This window comes from Scylla paramamosain, chromosome 17, assembly GCF_035594125.1.
Source record: "Scylla paramamosain isolate STU-SP2022 chromosome 17, ASM3559412v1, whole genome shotgun sequence".
In the NCBI taxonomy this organism is placed as follows: Eukaryota; Metazoa; Arthropoda; class Malacostraca; order Decapoda; family Portunidae; genus Scylla; species Scylla paramamosain.
The window spans coordinates 803,412-817,393 of NC_087167.1; the positions used below are offsets into that span (position 1 = coordinate 803,412).

At 41.0% G+C, this 13,982-nt stretch overlaps 1 protein-coding gene across 2 annotated transcripts; it reads right to left on the reverse strand.

The window, feature by feature from the left end:
• Nucleotides 1-806: 806 nt before the first annotated feature.
• LOC135108287 (LIM domain and actin-binding protein 1-like) lies at nucleotides 807-13,325 on the reverse strand. Of its 2 annotated transcripts, none has more exons than XM_064019085.1 (3): nucleotides 12,290-13,325; nucleotides 4,263-4,386; nucleotides 807-1,721 (listed from the first exon to the last, which is right to left on the reverse strand). In XM_064019085.1, the coding sequence occupies exons 1-2, from the start codon at nucleotides 12,965-12,967 to the stop codon at nucleotides 4,288-4,290; spliced, it is 777 nt and encodes a 258-aa protein (XP_063875155.1). In that variant the 5' UTR covers nucleotides 12,968-13,325; the 3' UTR covers nucleotides 807-1,721; nucleotides 4,263-4,287. The 2 variants fall into 2 exon arrangements, with proteins under 2 accessions (XP_063875155.1, XP_063875156.1); XM_064019086.1 differs by having other exon boundaries at nucleotides 12,311-13,317.
• Between the last annotated feature and the right edge of the window lie 657 nt (nucleotides 13,326-13,982).

The window sequence follows — 13,982 nt, forward strand, 5'->3', positions numbered from 1 at the left end:
TTACCATTTTCAGATGGTGTCTGGTCCCCTCCTGATCACAGTGACAGTCACCATTCTTTGCCAGGTCAGGTGTCATCTTTTTTAATTTTTCCTCTTTCTTCCATATTCAGTATACAGAAGGATCCAGTAGGATGAAAATATAATAACTATGACACGCCAACCAAGAATAGCAATTAGAAAGACTGGTGTAGTGTCAGACATAAGGCTTAGGTTCAAACTTTATAACTATTACTATTACTATTATTATTATTATTATTATTATTATTATTATTATTATTATTATTATTATTATTATTATTATTATTCATTTTTATTATTTTATTTATTTATTCTTTTTTTTTTTACTTTATTTTTAAGGGGATTTGATATATTTGGTGTCGGTTAGTGCAGTGTAATAGTAAAACAGTAGTAGTAGTAGTTTGTATAATATAACAGGAGGCCTATTGGCTAATGAAAAGTCTATGGAGTGTGTTAGTATGTCTAATCTTGAACAAAATTAAGGGAGGAACTTTAACCATCTATGAAAGCAGATAATTTTAGAATGGGATAACTTGCCAAGAGAAAAATCAGTAGGTGTATAGGAGATACGTTTCCAAAAATCTAATAGCATTAGATAAAGTCTGCTCTTATCTTTCACAGAGAAAGGTTTAGTTTTGAAAGTCTTAGGGTAGGGGAAGTAAGGTAAATTAGTATTAAACTTAAATGGGGAGTGAAAGCAGATCTACCCAGGTCATAAGAGGTTGTGACCAATCAGATTCACCCATGACTATTATTTCTATATTGTGTGGAGAAAATAAAACACATTATCAATATATTTGATTTATTAGGTCACTAATAATACTGAACTACTCCTTTAGTGGCAATTATCAAAATATTTCTTCCATTCATGTTTCATTTAACTTAACTATAAACTAAACTGAGGTGACAGAATTACTTCATTTTAGGGAAGAGGTGATGAAAGATCCACAGAAGGTCTCACAATCTTGACATTCCTTGAACGTTTTTAGAAATATCAGGAAAGCTCAATTGATACCCTTTTTCCTGAATTGTGAAGAATTTCTTTTTGGCTTTCAAATGATCAGTGACAGATACTGCATGCCACTCTGTTAGCATCATCTGCTGCACAATAAATATACATGTCCCAAATCTTTAAGAATAAGGAGATAAGGGCAAGAAGGAAGATACCTTTCTATATTATACTTTAACGAATTTTATAGTCTACATGCTTTGCCATGCAGGAGTAAACATATTATATTTTAACCATGCCACAAACTGTTTATGTTTATATTAAGAAGTATACAGTATTTCATTTGAATCTGTATTAAGTCATATCAGATATTAAGAATTTGATGGAAGGCTTTAATACAAGTATGTGTCTGGAATGTGGAAAGATAGAACAATAGTAATACTGTACTTATCCTTTCCTGTGAGAAATCCTATTTTGAAAGGATTTGATATTAATGGCACAGTTAGTAAAAATATAAATATATGAGCTTTAATTCTTTACTCTATTGTATGTTTAGGACTACATTAACTATATTATGGTAACTTGTAATACATGTAAAGAACACAACCTATACAGTATACATCTATAAAGGAATGTGCAAATAAAAACAGCTTTCCTATATAGTATCGACCCAATATCCACAGTCCTTGGTCTCTGCGAGATGCACAACTTGCACTATAAGGTTTGTTCTCGTCAAAGTCCTCCAAATTCAGTTCTGTGAAGAAAAATGCACCATAGTCATCAGCTTACATAATCATTCCTTCTTTAACAGAGTGACATAAAACTGTTTGAAAAATATATCTATACAAGTACGTACAAACATAGGTAATGAAAAGTATGTACTGCATTTCCCAGAACTAGAAATCATTGTCAATATATAATGATTGAGTACAATATTGAATATATACAGTATATCATGATGAATGATAATTACATTATTTCTTTACATTATCATTTATTAATGTTTGCTGCCATTATTATTATTACTCAGCTATTTTACTATTTATCTTTTCATTTGTTTACCTATTTATGCACAAGTGCTTCATTTCAGAGCTTGCCATTCACAAAAATATTCACAAAAAGGGAGGTTTTTTTTTACGTAAGAGGGTAACTGGCCAAGGGAAACAAAAAGAGGAAAAAAAGAATCCCACTGAGGTGCCACTCCCAAAAGAGATGTCCAAAGAATCATAAAAAATTTAAGGATAAGTGTCTTGATGCCTTCCTCTTGAAAGAGTTCAAATTATAGGAAGAAGGAAATACAGAAGCAGTCAAGGAGTTCCAGACCAGAGCTCACCAGAAAAAGGGATGAATGATTGAGAATACTGGTTAACTCTTGCATCAGAGAGATGGACAGAATAGGGACGAGAGAAAGAAGAGACTTGTGCAGTGTAGCTGCAAAAGGAGGGGAGGCATGCAATTGGCAAGATCAGAAGAGCAGTTAGCATAAAAATAGCAGTAGAAAATAGCAAGAAATGCAATATTATGGTGATGAGAAAGAGGCTGAAGACAGTCAGTAAGAGGAGAGGAGTTGATAGATGAAAAGCTCTTGATTCCACCCTGTCTAAAATAGCAGTATGAGTGGAATCCCCCATACATGTGGAGCGTACTCCATATATGGGTGGATGATGCCCCAGCAAAGGCATGGAAAACATCACTGCAAAGGATTTTAATGGGTAGCATGAAGTACTCAAAGGGTGGAGGAGAGGAAGGAACAAGGCCTGAATCATCCTAGTTAGAATTTTTAGCAAAGGTTTGAGCAAAGAGTTCAGGTTTAGAAATGAGATGGCAGTGGTGCCATCAGGTTGAAATAAAGGAGGGAAAGATGAAGAAGCAAGATTATTGGAAATGCTTTTGGTTAGGTGCCAGAAGTCACAAGGAGTGTTAGATCTTGAAAGATTTTGACATTTTCTATTAAAGAAGGAGTTTTTGGCTAGTTGGAGAACAGACCTGGCATGATTCTGGGCATAGATATAAAGCACATGAGATTCAGGTGATAAAAGGTTCAAGTACTCTTTGTAGGCCACCTCTCTATCATGTATAGCATGAGAAAAGGCTGTGTTAAACCAAGGTCTGGAAAGTTTACGTCATGCCAGACACTATCACCTGTTACGTGCTCAGCACACAGAGATGGGTCTCTGACATGGAAGCAGTAATCATTCCAAGGAAAATCAGCATAGTACCTCCTCAGGTTCCCCAATTAGCAGTGGCAAAACACCAGAAGCACCTCTGCTTTGGGGGATTCTGAGGAGGAATTGGAGCAATAGGACAATATACAGATATGATATTGTGATCAGAGGAGCCCAATGGAGAAGATAGGGTAATAGCATAAGCAGAAGGATCAGAGACTAGGAAAAAGGTAAAAAATGTTGGGTGTATCTCCAAGACAGTCAGGAATATGAGTAAGGTGTTGCACCATTTTTTTTTTTTTTTTTTTTTTTTTAGGGCGGGGGGAGAAGTGGAGGTGCCCTGTAAGGGGAGCCATTTTCAAAAGGTAACATTATGTATAAAGTTAAGACCAAATATTTGAAGGCTTCGTGCCGGAAAGTGGCATTACGGATCCTTATTCTTGGACGTTTTGTTCTCAACATGATTACCAACTTTCGAAAAAAAGGTTACACCTAGGATTAATCGTATTCATATGAGTTTTTTAGGTATTGGTCATTCAGCATCCTTGTTATACAACTACTAGAATGAGAAAAACATCCTTGAAAATCTCAATAACTTCCACTACAGCTTGTTAAATTTAAAAGATGAGATGTTGAGGAACATTGCTAATAATCTTACTTAAAAAAGAAAGCCAGCTCCTCATAATCATACTAAATAGAAAGCTAACTGTTCATGATCAGACTTAAAAGAAAGCTAAACACATCTCAGCGAGTGGATTGTGGTGAGAAAACACAGGATGAAGCAGATCTTTATTTCTTTAACGTTTCGACTGTATCGGACCATATTATGAAACATTTCCGCTCCTCACCTTCATTACGAAAGGCTTTAGTAGTTTAGCTGAAATTACACGGGTTTTTAAAGATGTGTTTAGGGTTCTTAACGAGATTTATACATTATCAACAGAAGAAACACTTTTGAGAATCCGGCTTATCATCTTTGTGGTTTATGAAAATAGTCGTTGTGAGAGGGCAAAGCGTTTCAGAATACAGGGCTTCCTCAGAAAGCACTAAATCGAAACGTTAGCGATAAAGAAAGATCTGCTTCATTCTCTTTTCTCACCACTACAATTCACTCACTTTATACAACATACCACAACTTGCTGGTGTCCCTTCCGGCTAGAGGTAGCGAAGGCCGACGGTGTCACACTTCACGATGTCCAGTTGGTCCCGGAGAAGGGAAGTGGCCGTGTTTCTGTTGATACTGCTGGAGTTATCCTGAGAAACGATACCGTGTGTTGAATAATAAATCATCACCGGAATTACTGTTTAAACTCTAAGACAATGATCACTCAGGCACTATAGTTCTGTGTGGTTTACCTCAGTGAGTTTTCTTTGCCTGTGTGTGATGTACGAAATTAATGGACCACACAGGTGTATGAGGGCGGGCTGGGAGACTACGGAAGAGAGAGAGAGAGAGAGAGAGAGAGAGAGAGGTCTTTTTTTTTACCATCGTGTCTTTTCCCAGGTGAGGATATCAACATCTCTCGGGAAAACTAACCTGAAGCCTGACTGGTGATAAACATGTAATCCTTAATTGATCCTATGACCTCAGCATTCAGTGTTACTCACACTCCTAACAGTACAATACGTGTAAATCTAATTATTATAATTAATATATTCTTTCACAATGTAACCTGTCTAAATTGTCATTATTCAAGGCGTAATTACTGGAGGAATTGCTCCTTCCTTCATTAAATATAGTGTACAACTTGGTGATTAAAATGTCATTCTTCTCCGACAAGTTAAAAAGGTGTTATATCAAGTTTTCCCTTTCATTCCTGAATATCATGGCTGGATTTGTTTAGTTTGCTTATCATCTGGATATCTGCCGCTGTTGCTACTTGTCAGCGATGTAACTTGATGCAAGTGATAAACAGTGACGGGTCTGATACAGAACCAAACAGAATCGATCTATTGCTGGAAGAACTGGAGCTTGAGTAGGAAGAGCAACACTAGCGAAGGCGCGAGCATTGCCAGTTCATATGACCTCACGTTTCGATGTCAAACCGCTGTGGTCCACCAACATATCCCCTAAAATTACATTATAACTTCCCCAAGAAGCATGTGGTGTGAGAATCATGCACGTGACTCAGCAGCACGCACCGCCCATTCACCTAGCTGTCCAGTTACCTGGCACGCTCAGCAGTGTACTGAACCTTCAGCCTATTAATTAAATCACACCAGTCTGTGTCCACATTGCTGGTTCAGAGAAACATTGCAGCTCCTCCAGTGCCTCGGGCGTGAAGCCAAGTGACGCACATCTCCAATCAGACACCTGCTATATCTGGCGAGGTTGAGGGCGTCTCGTACACGATAACGGTAATGTGAGTGAGCAGGAGTTATACTGCCGGAGCTAAGTGTGAAGGAGTAACGGACGATACAGTGATGCACACGTGACTGCACCAACTCAGATACCTACCAGGGAAAGCAGAATTTCAGTGTGTGAATTATTGAATACCACGATCATTTCCTTTTCAGTTAAATTTATTGAGTCTATACAATAATGAGAGACACGGGAATACTACAACAGAGGGAGTGGCTTCGGGGCCGAGCCTGTGGCCTTCTTGTGCTGCCCCTCGCTCGCGTCCCGGTGACCTTGGAAGGCCCCCCTGGAACCTCACGCATCATTGACAACCGCGTTCTTTAAGATCATCCAAGCACAGTTAGCCGTGATGGATCATTAGGTGGCGATTCCCTACAATTGTGCGCAGTGGTTTTGTATCCGTTTTCGTGTGTGTGTGTGTGTGTGTGTGTGTGTGTGTTGCTTAGAGACGATAAATCTTGCATATATATATATATATATATATATATATATATATATATATATATATATATATATATATATATATATATATATATATATATATATATATATATATATATATATATTAATTGTTTACTTATTCATTTATTTTCCTTTACTCTTTCCGCTCTGATACAAACCGTGGTGACGTAGTGTACTCCCAGACATAACTACGAGCAGGTGAGCCGCGCGAGACGCCCGCCAGCCCTGAGGGAGTGTGTCAGTGGGACAACCTCAGGATGGACCTGTACCATTATACTGCCTCATGCGGGCTTCATGCTCGTTTGTTACCTTGCAGAGAAGGGAGAGAACAATCGTCCATACACAGCGTACGTGTCACCATACTTCCCTTCCTTCAAAAAGTAGTGACACACGGGCACAACCTCGGAATTCCTTTAGGTCTGTATTCCTCTCTTTTAACTTCCAGTAAAGTTTAGACAGATGTCGATGGATAATGTCTATAACTTGTTATCGAATATTATCAACTTGCAACAAGAAAGAAGATTAATGAGTAGACTTTAATGACTGGTTTGCACAAAGGTTTACTAAGGTATATGATAACGAACGCAAATTCTATACCATTCAAATTTGATATGCTGGTGTATCTGTTCTTTCAAATAAAACCTTCGTTCAAAGAGTCGACAATGCGCTTATACAAGAAATTCATGTGTGTTAAAGAAGCTACAATAATAATAAAGATTTAAATATTTCCTGTTCAGAATATCGCTTGAGGCAACTCGACCAGATAAGAAACCATGAAATTCACTATGACACGGAGAAACTACTGCCAACTGGAATAAAAAAAAGTGGAGTAAAGGTATTGAACTCATGATCACTGCCACAAAGAAACAAGTATTACAGTGAGGAACATTAACTGAGTAAAAGATGGAGATGGATGATTCTGGATATATATTTTAAGCGACTGATAAGGTGCAGGGTATGATACAGGTTTATTATCACTTCCACCAAAATATACTGAAACACAGGCAATTAGTGCTTGATAAGGTGCGAAGTGTGATACAGGTTTATGATGGCTTCCACCAAGAGACATCGAAATACCAATAATGAGCACTGATTTCTTCCTGGCATTTATCTTGATGTCGAAACCCACTCGCTGGTCCCCACTGTTGCCGTGTCTGCGGGCCAGCAACACAGCAGGGATGTAATTAAGGTCACCCGGACTACGAACCGTTGGGAATTGCAGCAACAACAACAGGAACGAGGAAAAAATGTAAGCGAGACCTTGAATCATTGTGGAAACAAATAAATATATCTCCCTTGCCTGATGCGCAGCGGAACTTCCTGAAGGCAGGTCGAGGTGGGCATGCGCAGGTGTGGCAGGCAGAGGTGGAGGCCACGTCTAAAGAATGTAGGAAAAAAAAAAAAAAAACGCAAGAAATTAAACAAATAGAAAAAAAGTAAACATTAAAAAGTGATGGAAGGGTTTTACCAAATATTTTCAGGACGCAGCTTAGCAAAATTTAAGTAACAAATTAAATAGATCAAGTACTGCTGCCACAAAGGCTCTCGCCGTCAGACAATCACAAGTTAATCACAAGTTTTTCATGTCAAAACGAAGCTGTCATAATATCCCGTTTACCGAAGACAAGAACAAGACCAGAACAAAGGATGCACTTCAGCTGAAGAGCCTACCTGTGTGCTAGTATTGGTGTTATGTTTACTGTGTCAAGTAATTGCTACCGAGGTGAGTTGCTGCTCGGGATTCGGGACTGTAGGAAACATGTTCCTTCGCATTGTCTGTGTTTTCTGTTTTCTTCTTTCTGCTGAATAAATTAAACGAATGCATTGTGGTGGTGAGAAACACAGGATGAACAGGTCATCACCACTTGTCCATTCTCTTTGAGGAAGACTCACTATTGAAGATTTATAGAAATAAAAGTCTGCTTCATCACCACAATAATTCACTTTCTTCTTTCTTGTTATCAATAAAAATTTATGTATCGTTCTCTTTGTTTCTTCAATGTGTCTATTTTCAAGCAAGTATTTCCCAATTATGCTTTCTTCTTCTTTTCTGGACAAAGGGTGGCTGGGGCTGTAGGGTTGGGCGTGTGCGGCACCCGACTGTATGTTATTTATTATCGAGGGACCTCGTGTACCGCCTTGCTAACCTTGCTCTGATTCTTGTCCATTGAGAGCTGTTGTAACCACAGGCCTCACCCGAAAGTTCCTCTTCACGGTGGGGGAAATACATTGCATAATTCCGCCAATGTTCGGACTGAGGAAAATTAACTTATTTCACGGTAATGGGGCAACATCGAAGAATTTTCACTCTAGTTGAGTTTCAGTGAGTGCAGTTCAGTGTAATATTGCATATACATTATCGTGGATGTTTTCATGACTATAATGGTAAACAATTGCAGCAGTAGTAGGGGAGGAAGTATTATCATTATTATTATTGTTGTTGTTGTTGTTGTTGTTGTAATATTATAAATTATTATTATTATTATTATTATTGTTATTATTATTATTATCATTATTATTATTATTATCATTATTATTATTATTAGTAGTAGTAGTAGTAGTAGTAGTAGTATTAGTAGTAGTAGTAGTAGAAGTAGTAGTAGCAGCAGCAGCAGCAGCAGCAGCAGCAGCAGCAGCAGCAACAACAACAACAACAACAACAACATAAATAGTGATGATAAACAGCAATAACAACAACTATTGAGCGTTGCACAAATGTCTTTTTAAGTGGGAAGTCGTGCCCTCCAAGGGGCGTCTTGGGTCGGGAATGCTGGGAGAGGAGCGGGGCGGATCGCCGTCCGGTCCCTCGTGAGGGTCGGATGACATCAGAATTCCTTCTGACGTTCACCTCACCTGCTCAAGGACGGATTACACAGGTGCCAAATTCGCCATTCTCGCGCAATGTTGCCAGTGGCCCAAAAGGGACTTCGCTTGTGCCATATTACGATTGTCACTTTCGATTACTGGCCAGAGGTATTGAGGACAGATTCGGAGGTATCCTTGCCAGAAAATGTCAAATCCTTACATGCTGTTTTCAACTTTCCTGTTGTACGAATAGAGGTGGTGACTGCAGACCCCTCGCTCCGTCTCTTTTAGTGGCTTTTTTGTCCAAATGTCAGGGAGTGCGAAGATGGACTCCACGTCCCGTGTCGCAGGACTGGCTGGATAGTTAACCATCAAGGCTTCCTGCACCACGGGTGGCAGAGAACACACGTAGGTGGGTGCTGGGGTGGCCTCATCCCTACGCCATTCTCTCACTCTCTCTCTCTCACTCACTCTCTCTCTCTCTCTCTCTCTCTCTCTCTCTCTCTCTCTCTCTCTCTCTCTCTCTCATTGAATGATCTCAAATTCAGGTTTAATCAGGAACAAACTCATTCTCAATGTCAGTCGTTATCAACACTTTCCATCAACATTAATGCGAAACAGAGATTACAACCATAGCCCACGCTCTTGTGTGTGTGTGTGTGACGTGCTAGTATTGTATAGACTATAGATGGTGACGGAGACTGATGCCTGGAGAACAAGGAGAGAGGGGAGGGGAACAAGAGAGAGAGAGAGAGAGAGAGAGAGAGAGAGAGAGAGAGAGAGAGAGAGAGAGAGAGAGAGAGAGAGAGAGCGGTGAAACTAGCAGTCTCTCTCTCTCTCTCTCTCTCTCTCTCTCTCTCTCTCTCTCAACCTACCAGCTGTTTACCACCTGGCGGCAATCGTGCTGTGGCAGACTGGGTTGCCGGAAGGTAAGTTGGGGAGGTAAGAGGAGATGAGGAGGAAAGAAAGCAGAAAATTTCACAAATTAAGGAAAATAAGAAAGTCGTCTTTTTTTTTTTTGTATGTGATAAAGAGCCTGACCCAGAAAACGAAAAATGAGAGAGAGAGAGAGAGAGAGAGAGAGAGAGAGAGAGAGAGAGAGAGAGAGAGAGAGAGAGAGAGAGAGAATCAGTGAATACATCAATTTACTCAATGTTTATAGAAATACGTTGCTTTAAATTAAAGCTACATTTTTCAGTCTGTTGTTTTATTAAAAGTAATGTTCCTGACGCTCTCTTAACACGGGGCCGTATTCTAAAAAGCTTCGGGGTCTTACATGAATTACGCTTAACATGTTCTGGTAGAAGAAACTGTGAACCCTGCATATGTTTTCATTATTCAGATGATAGTTGAACAGAAATTATGCACCATCAATAATAATAAAAAAAAAAAAAAAAACATACAAATGAGACCCCTGTTAATGGTCTCTATGGCTCTTGAAAGTAATTCATACATAAACTTAATTGTTTCAAAACATGGGCCCAGAAATAACAAAGCCATTGCAAGCATACGTATGTCTATGAAAACAACAAAGTATTAATTATGTCCTATTTTTCTGTAAGTAATGGCTAAGTTAAGGAAAGCGTGACTCAGGAAAGCATAATAACATGATACAACATCGCTGCTAATTTGAGTTTTCTGTGGGTCACAAAATGAGATACGAAGGAAAGAAATGAAAAGATAGGAGCAGTGGAATAGAAATAAAGAGAAATGAGATACAGAGTAGGGGGAAAAACTAAAATAAGAACGAGTGAATGAGAGTGATGGTGAAGATACGAAATGAGATACGAAGGAGAGGAAGGAAAAATAGGAACGCGTTAATAGGAATACTGATAGAGATACGAAATTAAATACAAAGGGAAAAAAAAAGAAAAATGGAACAAGTGAATAGGAGTAATGGCGTATGTACGAAATGGGATGGGAAAGGAAGAAAGGCGAATAGGAACAGTGGTATAGATACGAAATTAAATACGGAGAAGAAAGAAAAAGAAAAAGAAAGGAACACGTGAATAAGAATAATGGTGCAAGTACGAAATGAGAAGGGAGGAAAGCAAAGCAAGGAACATAGGAGTGGAAATAATGGTATAGAGAGGAACCCGTACAGTCAGACACACAGATGGAGCGCTCTTAGTATAACAAATTTACAAGTGCGAGATGCGACTGCCGGCACGTCGTCATCGCTCCTTATTCACATTCACTGAGGGCAGCATTCAAGGAGCGACATTCTCTAAGAGCGGCATCCATTCAAATTCACTGTGAGACACCAATACTCACTGAGAGCAATATTTACCAAGACAACCATTGACAACAACATTCAGGGAGCGACAGTGAAAGGGAGTGACATCAACATTAATAAAATAACAACATTCATTCATTAATATCAAAGTCATCAGCTGGTTGTATTATGACTTTTTTATATCGATTTATTCACTCTTTTACTTATGACTCATGTACGAGTACGAGTACTTTGGTTTTTGCTCATTGCCTGCAGCAGAGCGGAGCGATACGCGTCGGGTTGAGGGGAGTGAGGGAGGGGGTGAACCACATCTCCACGAGGCTTGTTCGCCGCATTGCGCTATGTTTAGGTGCTCCCCTTTCCCTTCCTTAGTACTTTCTCCTGTTCCGGATTGATGCAACACATCCTTTCCTGCACCACCTCAAGATTCCCACACGCCGCCTCTCACCCTGATAGAGGAACCTTGGGAAAAACTTTCCTCAGACGCATACCTTGTAATGTTATCATCTAATTACCTCAACCACCAGACAGATAATATCAGTTGTGTTACTGACACGTTTACGAAATTCATTGTACGTCTAATTGTAGACTTACTTATCACTGTGCTATTAGACTCACTGTATTAGCAAAGCCAAGTAGGAAGGGGATGCCTCTTGTCTTTTATAAGCCACCCCGACCTTGGCAGCGCTCGTTTCCATGCCAAACATCCGAATCCCATGCCACGGCTTGGGTTCCTTAGCTTCAATTCATCAGTGGTGCCTCACCAAAGTGACCCTATCAAGTGCTGCCTGAAACTGGCCTTCGTGGAGAAAGGGCATGCATTATATCGTTGCAAGGGAAAATGTTAAGAGGGAATCAAAAAGTAGGTCGGAAGACGACACTGGGAAGTTGCTTCGTCACCTATAACCCGGAACGTTCAGCTTCCGTCCCCACTGACTCGTGGCCTCTCAAGTGTGACACTGTCACTCTTATCTTGCTCGCTTCACAAAAAAAGTTATAACCACTTGATGATCATTCAGTAGTATGTCGGCCATTTTTCTCCAAGGTAGAAATGTTAACAAAGTTGCCCAAGAAAAAAAAAAAAAGAGAGGCCTTGCCCTATAATGCGATATTTGCGTGTGCTCTGGCCTTGGAGAGGCTGCGTAGGAGGTAATATTGATATAAGTTACATGTGATGCTATTCATTGGGATCGTGGGACAGGAAGAAACAGTGCAGTGTGGGACGACACAAAACTCCCTCATCTATACGAATTACCTGCATACGACTATTGTAATGTGATGTGAACACTCACGTGAACTGTCATGCTACTCACTCTTGGTAACGTGTGGTGGGCGTGGGTAGAGTCAGATGCAACGCTCACTCTCCCAGGGTCCAACACGGGAACGTGGCTCCTGCAGTACATCCGGGTATCCTTAGAGTCCAGTGGACTTCTACAGAAAGTTTTGAGCGTGAGTCTGAGTCCGCAATGGTAACACTTGAAACAAGCGTTATGATACACTAGCCTGAGGGTGGGCTCCACGCGCTCCTGTGGGTACACGGGCTCCCCGCAGCGGGCACACGGCGGGGTAAATAGCGAACACTTCACCCGTGGCTTGATCACCGCTTCAGGAGTCTGTATGCTAAGGGTGGCCAGCTTGTCCAGAATGGCCTGGTCGCTGGGAGTGACGGATTGTCGCTCTGAGGCAGCAGGCGTCTCTGTCTTCATGCTGGTGCTGCGCATGAGAAAAGAGAACCTCTTCGTTGGCATGTTGGTGGTGGTGGATGTTTGCATCACTGTGTTTTCACTCTCTTGCTGAGAGTCCTTGTTATTTGGTTTGTTACAACTTTCTTTACACTTTGGTTTATTCTCCACAATATGAATGATCTGGGTCTCGGCGGCCCTCTGCCTTGTGGAGTAGTGCTTGGTGTGGGCAGGAGTGCCGCCCATCCCCGGGGCGGGGACGGGCGAGGAGGGAGCGAGCGTACACATACACAATGCCACGCACGAGGGAGCAGCCGTACTGCCGTCCGCCGCCAGCAACTGCTCACCCAAAACTGGCCTTCGCCTTCCAGATCCACGGCCGAGTGGGCCCCTCCAGCCACGGGGGAAAGGTAGAAGGGGTGGGGCTGGTCCTTGGAAGCTGTACACACCCCCCCGGATCAGCGGCTTCAATGGACACAGTTCCTCGTCTTCCCTCTCATTTTGGTCCCGACAGTGAAAAGAGACGTATTCATCCACGCTGCTTTCCCCGCCGCTGGTGCTGCCACTACAACAGGTGTCGTTCTTCCTAGAGACACGTCTTATCCACTTCACCACAGTACATTTCTCTTCACTCACTCAAATCCAGACACAATATCACATGTAGCACGTATATGATACATTGCTCCTTTACATGGATGAAACAACATAGCACTTGTCTTCATTCATAAAAAAAAGTACATATCACTTGCTTTTGTTGAAAATTGGTGAATCCTCGTGCAGATCAAGTGAAATCCTTACTTGAGTGCTTATCTCATATCTCTCTAGTAGCTTCAGAATTTATCATCCGATTCTATACGCCTGACACGTTGTGTTGAGGTAGCTCTAAACACCCCCCCCCCCAATGATGCTTCTTTAGTACGCATCCACTATACAGACGCCGGAGACAGCGTGTGATGTGGAATCCGGATGAATGCAGAGCCTTAAGAGAACGAGAGTGGGTAAGATTATTACCACTCATGACTCATAATTTCTTTGCAACTTTGAACCTCAGTAACCTCTGTCCTTTGCAGGTTTCATTCCCTCCGCCAATCAGCTTCATCCCCCCCCTCCCCCCCCCCCCCCCTCGCCACCTCCACGGGTTGCAAATAGGCACTATTACCGTGAACCGCACAAGAAGCAGCACTCGAGTTTTTGGGCGTCCCCGGTGCGTGAAGGACAGACCACCACCACCACCACTACCACTGCCACTATCATTACTGTTTATGCTAACACTATGAATACGTTGAAAATAGACAGATAGATA